The following is a 17,755-nucleotide window of genomic DNA, read 5'->3' as shown; positions in this document are numbered from 1 at the left end:
CGTTAATTGCTAAGAAATTAAACTGAAAAGACTGAAATTGAAGAGAATTTGTTTGTTTTCTTTTCAGTTTAATTTCTTAGCAATTTTTGTTTTGTATTAATACAAAACAAAAAGAACGAAACTACGAGATCTCTTTACTTTTCCAAACATCCGGAACACGAAACACAGGCAAGTCGGTCAACTTGACTCGCCAGGTACGGTCGCCATACGAACTCCACGGAACATGTAAAAACTAACATGAGGCGGTCGCTTGGTAAGGTCAGAACTAAGCGACACACACCATAAAAAATCGTAAGGCGACAGACGCCATGGGAACAAAAAAAAGGAAAAGATTTCCGCACAGCCCCATACATTAATTATGTATGCAACTATTTCATACTATCACTATACACAAACAGCAATCATGAAAAGAACGAGTCAGTCAGAAGATTGTATGCATAACTAATGTATGGGGCTGTGCCGAAATTTTGCCGTGAAATGTACGGAAAAGTAACTTGAAGGAGAAACACGCCATAAAAATAAAATGGTTTGGTGGCACATTCCAGGAAAGCTACACCTAAGGCGACACGCCTTCGCAATTAACTGGGTTTGAAGGCTGCTCAACCCATGAACAGTAACTTGAAGGCGACTCATAAGCCATAAAACTAAATCAGTTAAAAATGCGACAAACGCCATAAAAGCTAGCTCGAAAGCGACAAACGCCATAAAAACTAACTTGTAGGCAACACAAGCCATGAAAACTAACTTGAAGGCAACACACACCAAATATTCAAACTGGTAAAGCAACACGCCTGAAAACTGATGTGCAAGGCTAACAGGTAGACTAAAGGCAGCTTGACGCCAAACCGAACCTTCCCTCACGTGGTATAACAACAAGACGAGAAGCGACAACAATGACAACATATATAACGAAAGAAACCGGCTTACTTCCTTCCTAGCGGACGGAGCGGGATAACGCAAGCAAATTGAAAAACATTTTCGGCTAAACCAAACAAGTGGCCACAAATTCCTTGGCAGGATATCCACAGGGCCGTAAAAAAGGTGCTTGGCGATGGAAGGTAGAACAAAAAAGTATCCTCAACCGAACTCTCGGGGCACGAACGCATATGAGAAAGCCCTGAAGTCGAGAGGGCGTAAAAATACTATGCTCAATACCCAAGGGTATTACGGGAGCCTCCAAGGGCAAAAGGTGCTAATTTATGTAACGTGCGAGGCCATTTTGGTGCCAACATATCAATGAAAATAGCATCATGAATTATAAACATATTTTTAGGATAAATCATAAATATACTAGCATCATGAATGATACCAAAACTGACGTTCAGTTAGTTGAAAGCTTGACAAAAAGGAAGAAAACAATTAGTATTATAAAAAAAAGAAAAATTATAGCCCAAGTTTGCTACACAACTGCATAAAGAACAAAAACGTTTCAGGGGTTTTAAAACCTAGACAGACTAGGAGTTGCAGTATGAAAATGAGTGCTGGCGATGGGAAATTGAGGTGGTCAATTTGGTAGTTAAAAAGGAACGTAGAGAATAATTTATAAGCTGATGGAGAAAGCAGGCTCTCAGACAAAAAGTCACGGATTTTATATTTTTTATTATATTATGTAATTTAAATTCATGTATTGTTGTTGTTGTTAGGTCGTATAGTGTGATCGTCCAGGTGGGAGCCCAGGGGGGGGGGGGGGGGTACTCCGGCTTGTAAATGACGGGGATGATCGAAGGATTGTTTTGGGTTTAAAATTTTCGATTGCGGGATTTTTTTTGGGTTGGAAAATTTGGCAAGTATTTTTTGGGTGACTTGATTTAAATAGGGGATTTAAAGTGCCTTGGCGCGGCCTTGGCTTATTTATAATATGATGAATAAACAAACACGAGCGTTCGATTTTTTTTTATGGTTTTCTTTGTGTTATATTCAGTTCCCCCTGGCAATGTAGGGGTATTTTGACAAGGGATTTTTTGGTGGGTTATTTTTGGTCCAGGGATTTTTGTGGGTAATTTCGGAAGACTTAGGGATTTTTTTGGGTCATGAGTTTTGCCTCCATTTGATCTTCCCCGTCATTTACAAGCCGGAGTACCCCCCTGGGGGTGGGAGTAGTTCTGAAAAGAACTGTTGTTGGTGACTGTCACCAACTACAGTTCTTCTCAGAAATACTCTAACCTGGACGATCACACTGTACGACCTACTGGTACTCCTGGGTTCAAACCATTTACTATGTTGTTGCTTTTGTTCTAAAGTTAGGACTTCAGTACCTCCTTAAAATAATTAAATGAAAGAGCTACCTACCAGGTGCCTTAAGACCCAGCTTAAGACCTTTTTGTTTCGCAAAGCGTTTGCAACGTTGATAAGTCGTTATCAGTGACATTGGATTGTAGAACTATATCAGGATTAATCAATATTTATTGACCGCCTGATCTTGTTAATGTTTGTATTTTCATTATTATCATTATTCATAGTTTTAGATTAGTTAGCTTTCACCAACATTGTATTATATGTTATTGCATTTATTAAGTAAGATCAAGACTGTAATGTGCATGCGAGCATCATCATATGGAGCATGCGCAATATAAGTAATAAATTATTATTAAATTATTATATTTGTGTCTTTTCGAGATATCTTGAAAGGCCATTTTTAACTGAAATGACAGTTTTTCCTACCCTTTTGACCTGCAACCTAAAAAGGTACTTCTCTCGGGTGGAAATCCACTTTAGAAAGTACCATGTCCCGGGCGTTTTGTCCAATTACACTGTCATAACACTTCTACTGTCCACTTACACGGTCCAAATACAAGCACAAAGCGTAAACTTTCCTATCTGGGCTAAAATCGGGCATGCTGATATCCAATTTTATTAAAAACTTACAATGGTTTTATTAAAAACTTACAATGGTTTGATTACGATTCCAGAGTTTTGATTGGTTAACAGGCAATGGTATATGGCAATGGTATATGATCTTGAAAGGCCATTTTTAACTGAATGACAGTTTTTCCTACCCTTTTGACCTGCAACCTAAAAAGGTACTTCTCTCGGGTGGAAATCCACTTTAGAAAGTACCATGTCCCGGGCGTTTTGTCCAATTACACTGTCATAACACTTCTACTGTCCACTTACACGGTCCAAATACAAGCACAACGCGTAAACTTTCCTATCTGGGCTAAAATCGGGCATGCTGATATCCAATTTTATTAAAAACTGACAATGGTTTGATTACGATTCCAGAGTTTTGATTGGTTAACAGGCAATGGTATATGAGCTCATATACCATGGACCGTAAATACGGTAGGTGTACGCGTCAACGAGAACAGCTGGGGAGCTCAAATATTGCAATTCTTTGGGTTGTTTAATAAAACAATTATTCCACTCGCACTTGTTGGATATGAGATAGTTATAGCCAACTTGGCTATCCATCTACCATCTCATATCCAACGCGCGCGCATGGAATAATTACGCGCTTCGTTGGCTTTAATGATCACATATCCAACAAGCGCGAGTGGTAATTGTTTTATTAAAAACACCCAAAGAATTTCAATATTGCAGTTCCCCAGCAGTTTTCGTTGACATGTATCAGCTACCATATTTGTGGTCAATGGTATATGAGTCCTTATACCATTGCCTGTTTACCATCAAAACTCAGGAATTGCAATATACCATTGCTAGTTTTTAATAATTGTTACATATCTTATGGTGCTGCACAATAGCGAAATTTTCCTGCAGGTGACGGTTTAAGCTCGTACACATAAAATCCGTCGCATTCTCTCACACGAATTTGAACTCTCCTGTAGCAACAGTCATAGTATCCATGGAAACAAACTTCCCTGGTAACAATGCCATCTTCCAGGGATGGGTGGGTACTATTTAGCCAGCCTGTGATGTCAGTTAGGCATCTGTGATGGGGAATGCACCTGTTCAGCATTTTTGTGTAATACGTCGACTGAAATCGGTACCAGCCAGGGATAAGGGAACTGTCCGAGTTGTTGCCTCTGCCGTAGTTCTGATGCCTTTCGGGCTCGCTAAGTACACTGTAGTGTTTACACTCTGTTGGAGCTGAAGTAGAAAAATATTATCAGATCAAGACTGTACATAATCTTGAGATATCTGGTCAGCTAGATATCAATGCTTTGTCAATTATCAATAATTAGACATTCAACGAGGAACGGAACCCCAAAATAGCAAACAAAAACATACAACAAAGAACATCACGGTCGGGCTGCCTAACCATTTTCTCTCTATTAAAGGGACACTGTCACGTGAAGTAAATTTTTGAAGAAAGAAGACAAACGGGAGCAATAATAATTTTTAGGTGTTTTTCCAGTCTACGAGAACAAAACTTGAAAAAATCAGCCTGACTTTTTCAACCCAGTTGAGATCTAAAGTTCCTGATGGCATCACAAAAATATCACTTGTCTATCGCTTCAGTACACTTGCATGGGGATTTTTATCCAAATTGGACCGCTATTCGTAATTTCCATATGTCTTTAGGCTCTTGAGTTTTTGAAGTGAAACTGGTGACAGTGTCCCCTCAACTATGTTCCAAAGGAGCTCAAAAGAGGGGAGGCCAGGTGGGCAAAGAGAAGATGATTTTTCTTCTTGCTCCTTGAAAGGATGGAGCCTTCGGACAAGAAAAGAGGGTAAGGCTGTACCTCTTTCCTTAATCAGCTACTCCCAACTGCCGGTGTATTTCGTAAGACGCAACCGCTTTCTAGTTAGGGCATTACACACAATTTGAGTTACGACGACTCACATAACGACCACAAAAGTAAAATGCATCATTTACCAATTTCACATCGAGTTCCTAGGAATCCCGGTTGGCAGAGGCATTTATGTGTTCCATGTCTGAACGAAACAGGTTTACATTGGCCTCTGTTGACACACGTTACGTTGGCACAAGGATTCTGCAACATATAATATACCATAAGAGCTTTTCATGGCCGGGAGTCTTACTTTCGTTTCGAGAACTTTTTTCACGGGGGTGGAAGAGATTTTATAGAGATGATGGGCTCATTTCAAACAATAAATCAGTTACAGTTAGTTTGTCAGTGAAAACCAGCCTTTTCACTTTTGTAGCACAGTCTTCCTTGAAACAGATGTATACAGCTAATTCGAGAAAGGTTGTCGGAAGAAAGCACAAAATGCACGCGACAAGACCGAAATGTGATCTGGGTTTTCACTTGAATTTTGCATTTTGGCCTAGAAGAAATGTACACGATTTTATTTCTGCACGTTTTGTCGCGTACACTTTTGTGCTTTTTTCCGATAACCTTTCTCGAATTAGCTGTATAGCTTCGTCACTGCCAAGGCGTTCGTTGTTGATATTCACAAAGCAAAAACACGCAATAACAAAACAACAAAAGAATAAACAAACATACAAACAAACAAGAAAAAATACAGAATTATTAAAGGCCTTGCTCTTTTTCGGAATATAGATAAACGGTTTTTCCATTTTTCTATACACGTATTCTATATTTATCTTTACGGTTTTACGTTCAAGTAACAGAATAAAGGTTAATTGATGGCAATTATTATTTTATAATGCTTTTAATGTGTTACCTTGAAAGTTAAACTGTAGTGGTGTGATTGTTGTTTTTCGGTGAGTTTTGCAGCATTGTTGTGGCTGTTTGAAGGCAGAAGCTCGCACCAACGTTTTCCTCCATCGCTAGCGAAGACAGCTACGTTAAATGAAGCACACAAAACATTTCGAAGACAAGCGAAGCTACAGTCAATAAATTCAGCAACAAATGTTCTCTGTATCGGGGTGATATTGAGATAACAAAAAAGCCGGGACTCAAATGAAGCGGTTACTTCTTCAGCAGTCAGCCAATGAAAGTTTAACAGGAATAGTATTAATAGGATTGCAGGGATAATTTTCATCTTCTGTTTCGTGAAGTATTTACCTCTCAAGAATACATATGACTGATTCTTGTGAACCTGAGTATCCCAGCGACGGAAAGGCAACACGTTAATTTTTTCACTTTAAATGTACTGTTGTTGTGGTTGTGTTATAGTTAAGCTACAGCTCACTTCCTCGAAAAGATGTTTAAATGGAATCACCCAACAAAAAAATATATATATAAAATTAAAAAGTCGGAATTTTGATCTTATTGATTTATTTTACTATTATAATTAGAGAAAAGAAAATTGTATTTGATTAGTACTATTTGAATATCACCTCATTAAGAAAAGTTAAATTTTATAATGGAGGATGATATGCATCCAAGAAAAAAAACTAGAACAAATGCATTTTATTCCAGCGACATAAAAATTGGATATTTGAGAATTCAGTAGCAAATTATATTTAGGTAGTGCAAAAACTTCGAAGAAAAACTCCCTTTTGTTTGAAATAATTAATAAATACTATTTATTTTCACTTAATCCTGCTTTGAAAGTGCCCTATTGAAAAAAAATGACAAACTTTGTATTTATACATTGAAGAATTTTCGACAGATTCGACGGGCGACTGTTTAAGTAGCTGTAAAAGGTTGGCAAGTTGTCACAAGGTCTGATTTTTGCTGTAGTCATTGCGTCACGAATTTAAAATGATTTCACCTGGCGAATACATAACAAGAAAGCTTTTGTAAAATTGAGTCGTCGGCAGAAGCCGTCGGGCCAAGTCTGAAAGAAAACGTCGAGACTAGCTTTAAAACCTGCATTCAGAAGTAACAACATTTGTAGTTGTCTGTTTGGACATGGCTCAGTGTAACAACACAGTCATCACGTTCGAACGTAAAAATAATATCTTCAAAAAAGAGATCTCTCTTTCAATATTCAACATCTTCCTTGCATATTTGCCAGCGGAAATTTAATAGGGGATCAAAAGAAAGCCGATGTAGTGTCGAGCTATATTTACGTCTAGATTTAGGCAATTCTCATTTGTCCACAGAACAATCCTCAAAGCGACACACTCACTGTAGTCAAAACTTTCTTTAAACAGTTTTGTTGAATTGAAATCAAGCTGTTTTAGAAAGCAAATATGTCATAAATGTCAACCAAACTCCCAAAGAGGAAATTGAGGAGAGCTGATTTTAGACAGTTCTTCTTTTTGCGGAAGCTTGATTAATAAAGAGATTGTTTTCGGGCAATTCACCTTTTTCTACGAAGCTTTACATATATACAGGCATAAGAATAACCAGAAATGATTAAGTCACGTCCCCCTAATTATTATATGGCTGGAACTTGTTTAGATAGGACATGTGCTGTTATAAAATGCCCACAAGCATTAAGAGCGATGTTTAACGGCCGCGACTGGCTGGCCCTCGTCGCTAAGTACTTTGGAAATAATAAGAAACAACGTTAGAACAAATGGCAAAGTGTAAAACTTCATGGTTATAGAAATACCAACTTCTTTAACAAAACAAGCCCGAGGTTGTAAAAGTTTGAATGCAATTACCATAATTGTCCGCGCAGGCGTGTCTCATAGGGAGACCTGAGGTGGTAGTTAAGGTTTTCTTTCTATTCATGACATTTATCATTCTCAACTTCAGAGCACTTCTCTTTTGCGCACGGCGCATGGCGAGAAGAGCTCTGGGGAGTCCTGAAACATAGCCTTCTTTGATTGATTTTCGGTTGCAACAATGAAAACGCTAATTTAGATCAGTAAATCTGTTACGCGCGGAATTTTATGATCCGGTTCAACTGTCTAGTGAACAGAATGTCTGGTTTTTATGCAAATTTTGAACGTGTAATGCACTCCTGTTCTTTGCTGGCTCTGGAAGTTTCTCTGTTTCTTTACGACGTCAAAAGATTCAGAACAGTTCTTCCTTTTTCGTCTTTTCACTTTTTCAAAGTGAGTTATTTTAGTGCTAATGTCTAATAGCAGCATCGTTTGCAAAAGCAACGACCACAACTGCGTGATACAGCCTAGATTTGCATAAGACGTTCTAGACATGTCTCCGGGGCATGTCTAGTCAGTGCAAGTTACAGGTAAATGACTTTTACCAGAAACCCATAAGGGTTGAAACGTGTAACTCCCTATGATTCGCATTGTACAAAGCGTTTGCACATTCGTTTACACTAAGTACCATATTTGGAAAATCACGAGAGACATTTAACCAATAAAAATACTTTATTATATGACTAGCTCCGTGAGCGGTCAAGATGAAACGAATCCCGTGCTCTGATTGGCTACCCGAGCGGTCAAGATGGAGGCATCTTGACCGCTCGGGATCGCCCGCTGTGTTCCCGCAAGCGAAAAAAACTTTTCAGTTTCGTCGACGCTACTACAAAGAGCTTTTTCTTCTTAAACTTGAGCTATGAAACCATTTTCCGAAACAAAACAAATATTTTCTGTCTGTTTCTAGCGAAAGGGAGTCCGATAACAAAGAATTAGGTCCTGAAGCGAACGAGAACGAACTAATTAAGGTGGCTCGATATAGTTTTTTCTGAGCCACCCTTCGATTTGCTGCTTGTTGGGGGGTATCTTTTGATAATGCATAGGTCGTAATATTGGCGCAACTGGCGGTCTTCTCTTATATATTATATTAATATTTTTTCGTCGTCGGGCCAACACGAGCACCTTAAACAACAAATGTTAACGAGTCTCGTGAATTTATTTGCCACAACAACCAGCTAATACAAAAATTAAAACGCAAAGCGACTTGAAAACATGATATCGGTTTTGTTCAGCGGAAAAGAGAGAGAAGTCAGTGACATACCTGAAGAATAAAGAATTCGGCAGACTTGTCGTTTGTGTAAATCTTGAAGGAAATCTTGATGGAAGAACGTGGATGACACGGCGAACCAGGTACTGTAAGCTTTTAAAACATCTTTTCACCGAAGCCTCCAACGCTCACGTCGAATTAGGTCGGGTCGAACATTTAAATCCATGATGTAGGAAAGTTCAAGCTTTTCCCGTGAATTTGTAAGTCCCAAACACTTTCAACAATCACAATTTCAATATACAGCTCGTGTCACCGTGACGGCAGGTTTGCACCACTAAAGCGCCAGAAGCGAGCAAATACTCTGCAAAACGTCCAATAATCAAAAGCTGGCCGTCAGATGGAATGGACATTCTTGTTTTAAGGCTACAAACTCAACGTTGATTCGCAATTTAAGCCTTTTAAATATCCTTTAATTTAGAGGGTTCAAAAGAGGTGAATTTCGCTGTTGTCGCATCGTTTTACTTCGTCTCGATTCATTCAAGAATTTGACAGTCACTCGTTAAACTTTTAAACCAATGAAATGATTTTAGCGTGCGCCATTGAATGTGCATGAAACTGGCTTCCTTTTCAGTACTCGAAAAAAGTCATATAATAAATCCTTTATTGACCAAGCTTGTTCGGTCAAGAAGGCAGGATATTGACCTCGTTTTTTTTTTACGTGGTTATGGACCTCGACTTCGTCTCGGTCCATAACCTCGCAAAAAAAGAACTTGGCTAATATCCTGCCATCTTGACCTCACGCTTGGTCAATAACCCATATATAATAATTGGATTAAATTCACAGCGCGCGCTAGCTCGCGCTCGATAGCGTAATCTTGTTTTTGAACAAGCTTGGTTAAATAAACTTAAATTTGGTTAAATTTTCTTGTTTCATCTTCATGAAGTAGTCTGGAGAACATCGCTTCGATACACTTAATGAATTTCTTCAGCCGTTCTGTAAGAACTTTACGGCGTTTAGGTCGAAATTCAAGCAACTTACCGCAAAACCAAAAATTATGTTTCGTGTGTCATTACGTGTATAAAGCATTCGCGTACAAATTCTTCGTGTTTCCAAATATGGTACTTAGCAAAATGAATATTCAAACGCTGCGCGCGCGCGTTACACGTTTCAACCCTTATGGGTTTCTGCTTTTACTTATTCGGTTGAACATGTTTGCGTTTTAACGGTAAAAGCTTAAGGGTGGTAAACAAGGAACAGAAGCATCAATAATTGGCTTCTGCTCAACTATTTAGCGAAGAAGTCCGCTTTTGCTAAAGCATTACATGTGACATTTTTCCAGTAGTGCCGACATTTTGCCTCTGGAATGCGCTGTGAAGCCAACGTAGCCAAGATTTTGGCCACGCGTGCGTAGAATGAATGCGGACCCAACTTATTGTACACTGAGTAGGAAGTACTTAGCTAAGACAGTAATAAGATGACATGAGTTTTGTTAACTGGGGCGTAATATGACGTCACATGACGTCATTAAAACCGCCATCTTGGTTCAGTTATCTTGTATTTCACTATTTTCTTAAAACTTCAGAAAATGAAGGGAGTTGAGACGAAATCAAGCAAGAATACAATAAAGAATGGAATAAAAGAATTAAGGTATCACGGAAGGAAAATTGGCGTTTTCGTTCTAAGTCAAATTGTGTGCAAACCATCAATGGTAACCCCGATAAAGTATATATTTTCTGAAAGCGTATTGAATAAAGATTGTAATTTTGGATTTTGTTTGCATCATATAGCCCATAATAAGCAACGTCAGCATTTTGTTTACAATTATGATGTTGCGCAACTTTGGGTTTATTTGAGAACACATTTACATGAGAGCCTAAACTTTTATGTGGAATTTGATCTACATATATTGCTCTAAAAAACGGTGTCTCAGATTTTTCTTTTCTTGCTCCATTAATTTTTTATGAATTTTTAATCTTAAAGAAGCCCTAAAAACGCCATTTTATTGCACACAATTTCGCTTGGAACGAAAACGCCAATTTTCCTTCCGTGATACCTTAAGCAAATCGCATAATTTTAAATTTAAAAAACTGGAAAAGGAAACATCAAATACAGTAAAAAACCCGCGAGCAAGAACCTAACATTTAAGAACTGTTAGCCTAAAATTTGCAAAGTAGACCCCATTAATTTTTAGAAGAGCCTAGTAAGCCTAAAATTTAGAAATAGGGTCTTATTTTCTAAAATTGATTAATTCAAAATGTTCTCTTTTGGGAAAATAAGTTTGGACAAGTCTTTACTGTACATGTATAAAATGTTATGTTCTAAATGATAATTAAGTGCTTCAAACACTTGTGCGGTATGTAAATTTTATTCAAATAATAGGCCGAATATCATAAAAATTTCTATTAGCAACAATGTAGATTTTTCCTCAGAAAATAACAACCTATTAAGAACCTAAATGGAAATTAACACAAATTTAGGCTATTTAGGTTCTATTAGCAACAATGTAAATTTTTCCTCAGAAAATAAGAACATATTAAGAACCTAAATAGCATAAATTTGTGTTAACTATCATTTATGTAAGAACCTTTTTAGGCTAACCTGAAAAAAAAACTAGGTTCTTACTCGCCTGTTTTTACTGTATCATGGACACATAGTTGACAAAGCAAAATTTCTGAAAGGGATAGATGAACAGCTACTGAAAGAGAGACTTTCCGAGTGATAAATAGCTGATTTTATATACCTTATAATAGGAAATTAACGCGTCATGAAATTAACGCGAATTTCAAAAATTCGCGTTAATTTAAGTCGCGTTAATTTTTGTTAACGTTAATTTCCGCACCGTTAATTAAAAAGTGGAGCGTTAATTTCCATGACCTTAATTTCCATTATTTAGCCCCAATTTCTCGTTACAGTCCAGACGTTCTTGACTCAAAGGAAAAATCATTATTTTATCAGAGTGGACATCTGCCGCTATCACTGATACTGCGAAGAACGCTCGAAGTGGGAAAAGTACCACGAACATTGTTTTCGTTTAAGATTATACGCCAACAAGTGTTGAAATAAACTTGTTCCTGTTGTGTACGTCGCGTTAATTTCCTTCATTTTGAAATGTTACCCCCTCTCTCGCGTTAATTTCCTTTATTGGGAAGTAATTTTCCCTTCAATCCGCGTTAATTTAAGTCGCGTTAAATTCCAATACCTTAATTAACACAAGCGTTAATTTCCTATAATAAGGTATAGCGCACCGTACAAATTTGTTGAGGAGGTGGGTGAATATGTTCTCGGGACAACGAATTATCATTGACCTTAAAAATGAGAACTGATTGCGTACTTGTGATAAAGTGAGCGGATTCGCTGATTTTGAAAATGCCACGGATTGGGAATCGACGCTCTGATTATTAGATTGTTAACTTAGTTAGGATCACGGACATTTGGTCAGCCTTGGTCGGTCTGCTGGCGCTTTTTCCCTTTTTTCCGAAGAACAATCGGACTTTCTTTTTATTTACTTCTAACTGTATTGCCTCCTTAATTCATTTACTAAAGAGTATCTATTATATCAAGGTTTTACATAATGATGTTAAGTTACCTTCGTATAAACAAGAAATGATAGCAAACTTCCTCAAATATCGGCATTGAAAAAAAACATATACCGTTTCTTTCAGTGAAATGATACCACAGAAAGTTCGGGCGATGTATTGCGGATCCGGATTTTAATGAAAATAGTGGCGGATCGACTAATTAGGCCAAAAAATAGCACGGATCAACGGATTTGCGCACCCTTAATTACCACTTTCCTTTGAGTAATAATGCTTACATTGACAAACAACATAATTCAAGTGTTCAGTAAAATATCATATTTGCTAAACGTTTATTAATAACTCTTCTTGAAGTTCTGAGTACATTCGATAGGAAAAATGTCATAAACATTATACGTCAAAATAAAGATAGTTCTAGAATGGGGATAGTTCAGCAGATCTTCCCTTGATGAACTGCAAAATTCTCAAAACGTACGTTAAAAGAAATGTATGGCAATTAGTATTAAGAATCAGTTTCAACTGTCACTTACAACGATCCATTGTTTGTTGAAAAACAAGATTGGTAATCACAAAACAAGAAAAGCCGGTTAATTGAATGACGTCATCAAAAGAAGGCCTGCCGCCAAATAACAGCGTAATAGTTGTTGTTCTTTTTCCATTCGTCCGCGAGGAAGCGAAGATAGCTGATGAAATGTCTTCGCTGAACGAGGGTGAATTCGTCGCTCTAGGCGCAGCTATGACTGTGCTAATGATTATAGGCTTTGCGCTGCAGGCAATTTCACTCTTCATTTTGCTGAAGCCTCCGTTTCGAAAATTTGACCTGTCGCCTTATTTTCTGAACGTTGCTCTTTCGAATACCATCGTCATAGCAGTGGATTTTCCAGCGATAGCTGCGTCCGCTTGGGCACAGAAAACGTTGCTTGGAGATTTACATTGTCAGGTAAGACAAAGCTGAGTATGATTTTTAATCTCGTTTGTGAAAATAAAAAGAAAGAAAAACAGCGACTGATATTTGAAAAGAACGCTGTGACAAAAAATAGGCAACTCTTTTGATACAACTATTACATCATAGCCATCTTAATTTTATTTTATTTTATTTTTTGGCAACGATGATTGTTTTTTTTATTTTGTTTCGTGGTAGTATTGGTTGCATTTTGGTGTTGCGTTTAAGTGAAAGAAAACTTTGTGCCGTTTGATCTTACATAACCACAAATTTACTTATTACGTAACTAAGCACTGTTTTTACAAACTTGCAATATACCATAGTTCATGAAAACAATTTATTAACTTTGCCCCTAACACCTAGCCCGCGAACAAATTATCAATTACCATGGAAACAGTGTGTGTACGTCATTGCCGACAGAAAGTGTTTGCCTTGAATTTCCATTTTATTTTTCTATCATATGTTATTCATATTTTACCTTATTGTTCCATTGGACGTTTTCGATTTTTTTTTGCCGTGTTCACCTTTATTTCATAATTCTCAAATATCATCGTTATGTTACGTTAGGATGGTGAGCGGGCAATTGAGCAATCGTGACAGCGTGCGTGTGTGTGTGGACGCGTGGATGCGTGAGTGCGTGCGCCGTGGGTGTGTTTGAAGGGGGGAGGGGAGGTTAGGTAGGTTTCGAAAGGATTTCCGATTCATCCTTGCGTTATATACGTGGGGAGTTGGGAAGACTGCGGACCCTTTCTTCGAAGACATTGCGATGAAGAGTTGTAGCTGACGCCATTAGCAACAATGGCGTCAGCTACAACACTTCATCACCGCGAAAGCATTTTTCACCCCCGGTACGTAGTATTTTTTAATAATATAGCAGAGACGACACAAAAAACTAAACAATTTACAACATACAAAAAACAAAAACAACGGTTGGTGTTATGCTCACTTGCACTTCGGTGCGAAGTTTTCATTCAACAAGTAACTTAACGCACATGGTACACACCCCCCCCCCCCTGTGGTACCTGACCCGGATCGAGCTTGAAGTTACGGGATCAGTATTTTCTCAGTATACGTAACAAATGAATAAATGAATAAATTTCTTAAACCCTGCGTTCCACATGCAGGATTTTCAATGCGCACATTATATCCTAGTTTTATCATTTCAAAGGTATTAATAAAATTTTCCATTCACCAACCCATTTACACAGTTCAGTAGTAATTCGTATTATGTCGTGTAAATCAAACCTACAACTCGCTTACGACTGTCGTAGGCGTGTCGCATGTTTGTCGCATGCGACAAAATCATACCGTGTAAATCGGCCTTTATACTAGCTTTCAAACTGCTCTAAAAATTATTACACAAATGCAAAGATCTTTAACATTTTCAATTATTTAGTAAAACCTCAAAAAAGAAATTTTTGACTGTCGAGTGACATAGAAACGAGCTAGTCAGAAACTAATACACGTATTGTGATGGCACGATGTAGAGGTCGCTAAAGACATATTTATTTTGTTAGGTTATCTTATACATCAGTTAATTTTGTTTTTTATAACCCTTCTTGGGGTTACGTGTGCACATTGATTGTCTTGTGTCTTGCGTTTTTTACATCAGAATTAATAGTAAGGAACCAATAATAAACAAAATTGGGGGGGGGGGGGAGGTGAGAAGAGTTATGAAACTAACGATTACTTATCGGGGACCTAATAATAAGAAATAATCATAATAAATAATATTTTAAGAGGAGGCCTCCAATCACCTAGGGGGTGGTTTTCAGGAGGGTCCTCTGAGAAAATAAATGTTAAACATTAAAATAAATTAAAATCTAAAAAACAATAAAAAACAAAACCTATGTTGTATGCCTAAAGGTATAAATAAACCTGTGCCTCCTTTTATATCGTTTGATATTTAAAATAACACCTGGCTTTAAACTTCAAAAGGCGATAGCTTAAGTGTAGGTTTATAATAAAGTCCCTTCAGCTAAAACTTTTTATTTAATCTATTTCAGATGTTGGGCTTCTTTACAGGCGTCGGTTGCATTACAACATTTGCTACCATGGCTCTGGCCCTTGTCAAGATTTACCGCAGGCTGAGTGAGGAAAATGTGGAGTTCGAAACGGTCCTGGCTGAGCGAGAGACCTGGGATCGCCATAAGATTATTAAGACTTTGACAGTCACCTGGTTGTACGCAATTGCCGTAATGTTCCCTCCAATGGTTGGCTGGGGATCATTCGCTTTTGAATCCGGCGGTGCGATCTGCGCTCCAAATTGGCGGGAAAATACTGACTCCGGACGCGCCTACTTATTGGTGCTCGTCATTTTGGCCTTCGTAATTCCCCTGGCAGTTTCTATAGTCTGTTCCATTAGGATTTACAGGAGGTCGAAACAAACCTGTACCGTTAGCATGATGACCGCGAAAGACAAGAAGAAAGCAAGGAAAGCAGTCATGATGGTCTTGGTTGGTATAGGCAGCTTTGTCCTCAGTTGGATGCCATATTGTATGTGCGCACTGATATCTGTGTTTGGTGGCTCGGAGATGTTTGACAGAGAAAAATCATTCATTCCTGGAATATTCGCCAAGGCTAGTACCGTGTACAACCCGCTGATCTGCTTGCTTGTCAGCAAACGGTAATTAAAATTTTACTAGCACTGCACCGTTTAATTACACATAGTCCTTTCTGTCTTCCGATGATCAAACATTTAAACATAATGACTTATTAAAGGAAAAAAAAGTTTTAGACCAATCGGGACTAGGCTCGATTTCCAGCCGTTTTGTGAGCCCGCGTTCCTTGCCCCACACCAGGAGGAGGAGGATGACGCACCGGACTCCCAGAACGGCTGGAAATCGAGCCTAAATCGGGACGGACCATTATTTTCCTGGAAAGGGGAGGGGGTGGTGGAGATGTATGAAAAATTTTCCTCTGCAATTTTTTTTTAATTTATGCACCTCTGCAAACATTTTTTTCCAACAACACCTTCCTGCAAACAATTTTTTCTCTTTTTTTTACCACGTTCTGACACATAGGAGGTTCGCTTTTTGTTGCCGTCAATCGTTATGCAATTTAATACTTCACGGCGTTACCAACAAAATGGAAAAAAGAGAAATCTACAAAGCGCATCAAAATCCGCCAATCACTGCCAATTTCAATTATTTGTTTCATGCCATATTTGGCGTTTCATAATGTAACGTAACGTAACGTAAACAAAATGTAACGTTGTTAATGTAAATGGGGTCCTGTACCTTGTCTACAAACAACTAAATACTTTTTGTCTAAATTTCAGTTTTGAAAGTTTCTAATTCCATTAGTACGTTACAAGTTTCCCTGGCCTATATGGAGACTATTTTTAAACTATTTTTACTATGTTAGGCCCTGCAAACTTTTTTTTTTTTTTTTTTTTCCCCCCCCCCCCCCCCCCCCCCCCCCGGAAAAAATAGTCCCCCCTAGAGCATTTTCTTATTTTATTACACGTGAAGATTTCTACTCGTTCGCTCTTTGCGCTACATGACTGTGCAAAGTGAAAGACAATTTGCACTCTTTCAGCGCTTCCTCTTCACCTACTATTTAGGTCTTCCTTTTCATCGTAAGAAAGCTTTAAAAGATTCAGGGGGTCCAGGTCCAATTTAGCGGTGAGTGAATAAGGGCGTTATTTTGTTGGCGCATTCATATAAAATAATTTGGTTATTTTCTTTTTCGATATCATAGTTTTCGAACCGTGGCTTTGAACCTCTTCGGCTTCAGCTACAAGAGAGAGCAATCCACAGCCGCTGCCTTCAACCTGGGGGCTGTCGTTTTGACACAGGCTACCCCATGTGATGAGGAACTGGACGGTAAGCGGCAGACGATTTCCTGCAAGTCAACGCCCTGCTGGCCAAACACGCCTCTCTTACAAGGAAACGCGCTGAATAGCCGAGCTCCAAAGGAAACTGTAGTGTAAGATTTAACCATATAGAAACTTAAGGATTCCCTTTTATCGTGCATGCGGCCATTTTTGTCTCATCTTCTATTGTTCCAAATGTGCTCTTTTTGGTCCGATAAGGGGGGGGGGGGGGGGGGGGGGGTTTTTTTTTTTTTTTTTTTTTTTTCTATATATTTTTTTTTTTTTTTTTTCTCCCCCAATTTTTTTATATTTTTTTTCCCCCCCCCAAAAAAATAATTCCTCCCTAATCTTCCAATAACCTGGTGGGGACACTCTCTTGTGAGAAAGTGGCGGGGATGCTTTTTGTCTCGTATGGCTACAAATTGCAGATTTTGGTCCCACGAAGGGTGTTCAGTACAAAACGCCATTGCTTTTTTCTATCACGGTACCTGTTAAGGTTACACGTGAAGAAATTAGAAAAAACGCCATCATATTGTGTCATGAATTAGATCGACCTCACATGAAATCTCTTAATTTCTCACAGATGAAAGGATTCGATAATGTCTTTATCGTCATTAAAGTCACAAAAGCTCTTACATCTGTGTCTTTTAGAATGTTTTTTCTGGGGGGTCAAATAAAGTTGAGCCACGCCTAGATTGATCTCCTTTAAGGGTTTGATTCAAATGTTCTGACGAGCATTCCCGCCCCTTCAACATGGAAGTCCCCCGGATCCATTATATATGTGTGTATCATGTATCTTAAATGTGTTTTGCCAGTGCCTTTCCCAAGAGTGAATTTTCATACTATAACAGCTCTATTACG

The 17,755-nt window shown here is 38.3% G+C and overlaps 2 protein-coding genes across 2 annotated transcripts; one reads left to right on the top strand and one right to left on the bottom strand.

Moving 5' to 3' along the window:
* Positions 1-3,606: 3,606 nt before the first annotated feature.
* On the bottom strand, positions 3,607-5,871 carry LOC144665004 (uromodulin-like). Its single transcript, XM_078526192.1, has 3 exons — positions 5,551-5,871; positions 4,778-4,895; positions 3,607-4,047 (listed from the first exon to the last, which is right to left on the bottom strand). The coding sequence occupies exons 1-3, from the start codon at positions 5,869-5,871 to the stop codon at positions 3,683-3,685; spliced, it is 804 nt and encodes a 267-aa protein (XP_078382318.1). The 3' UTR covers positions 3,607-3,682.
* A 6,896-nt stretch (positions 5,872-12,767) lies between these two features.
* Positions 12,768-17,054, top strand: LOC144666924 (rhodopsin-like). The gene is made up of 3 exons (XM_078528363.1): positions 12,768-13,074; positions 15,084-15,703; positions 16,780-17,054. The coding sequence occupies exons 1-3, from the start codon at positions 12,826-12,828 to the stop codon at positions 17,009-17,011; spliced, it is 1,101 nt and encodes a 366-aa protein (XP_078384489.1). The 5' UTR covers positions 12,768-12,825; the 3' UTR covers positions 17,012-17,054.
* The last annotated feature ends 701 nt before the right edge of the window (positions 17,055-17,755 follow it).

The sequence above is a fragment of the Oculina patagonica genome, chromosome 9 (genome assembly GCF_052425735.1).
Source record: "Oculina patagonica isolate OP01 chromosome 9, crgOcupat, whole genome shotgun sequence".
Lineage (NCBI taxonomy): Eukaryota > Metazoa > Cnidaria > Anthozoa > Scleractinia > Oculinidae > Oculina > Oculina patagonica.
This window is presented reverse-complemented; position numbering and strand designations above follow the sequence as displayed.

Excerpts from the sequence above, each read along its gene's own strand:
- LOC144665004 (XM_078526192.1), bottom strand. The coding sequence starts at position 5,871 with ATGAAAATTATCCCTGCAATCCTATTAATACTATTCCTGTTAAACTTT. Across the intron at positions 4,896-5,550 it reads ACTACAGTTTAACTTTCAAG|AATCCTTGTGCCAACGTAAC; the intron begins GTAACACATTAA and ends TATATGTTGCAG. Across the intron at positions 4,048-4,777 it reads AGGAACTCGATGTGAAATTG|CTCCAACAGAGTGTAAACAC; the intron begins GTAAATGATGCA and ends TTTCTACTTCAG.
- LOC144666924 (XM_078528363.1), top strand. The coding sequence starts at position 12,826 with ATGTCTTCGCTGAACGAGGGTGAATTCGTCGCTCTAGGCGCAGCTATG. Across the intron at positions 13,075-15,083 it reads TTGGAGATTTACATTGTCAG|ATGTTGGGCTTCTTTACAGG; the intron begins GTAAGACAAAGC and ends AATCTATTTCAG. Across the intron at positions 15,704-16,779 it reads TGCTTGCTTGTCAGCAAACG|TTTTCGAACCGTGGCTTTGA; the intron begins GTAATTAAAATT and ends TCGATATCATAG.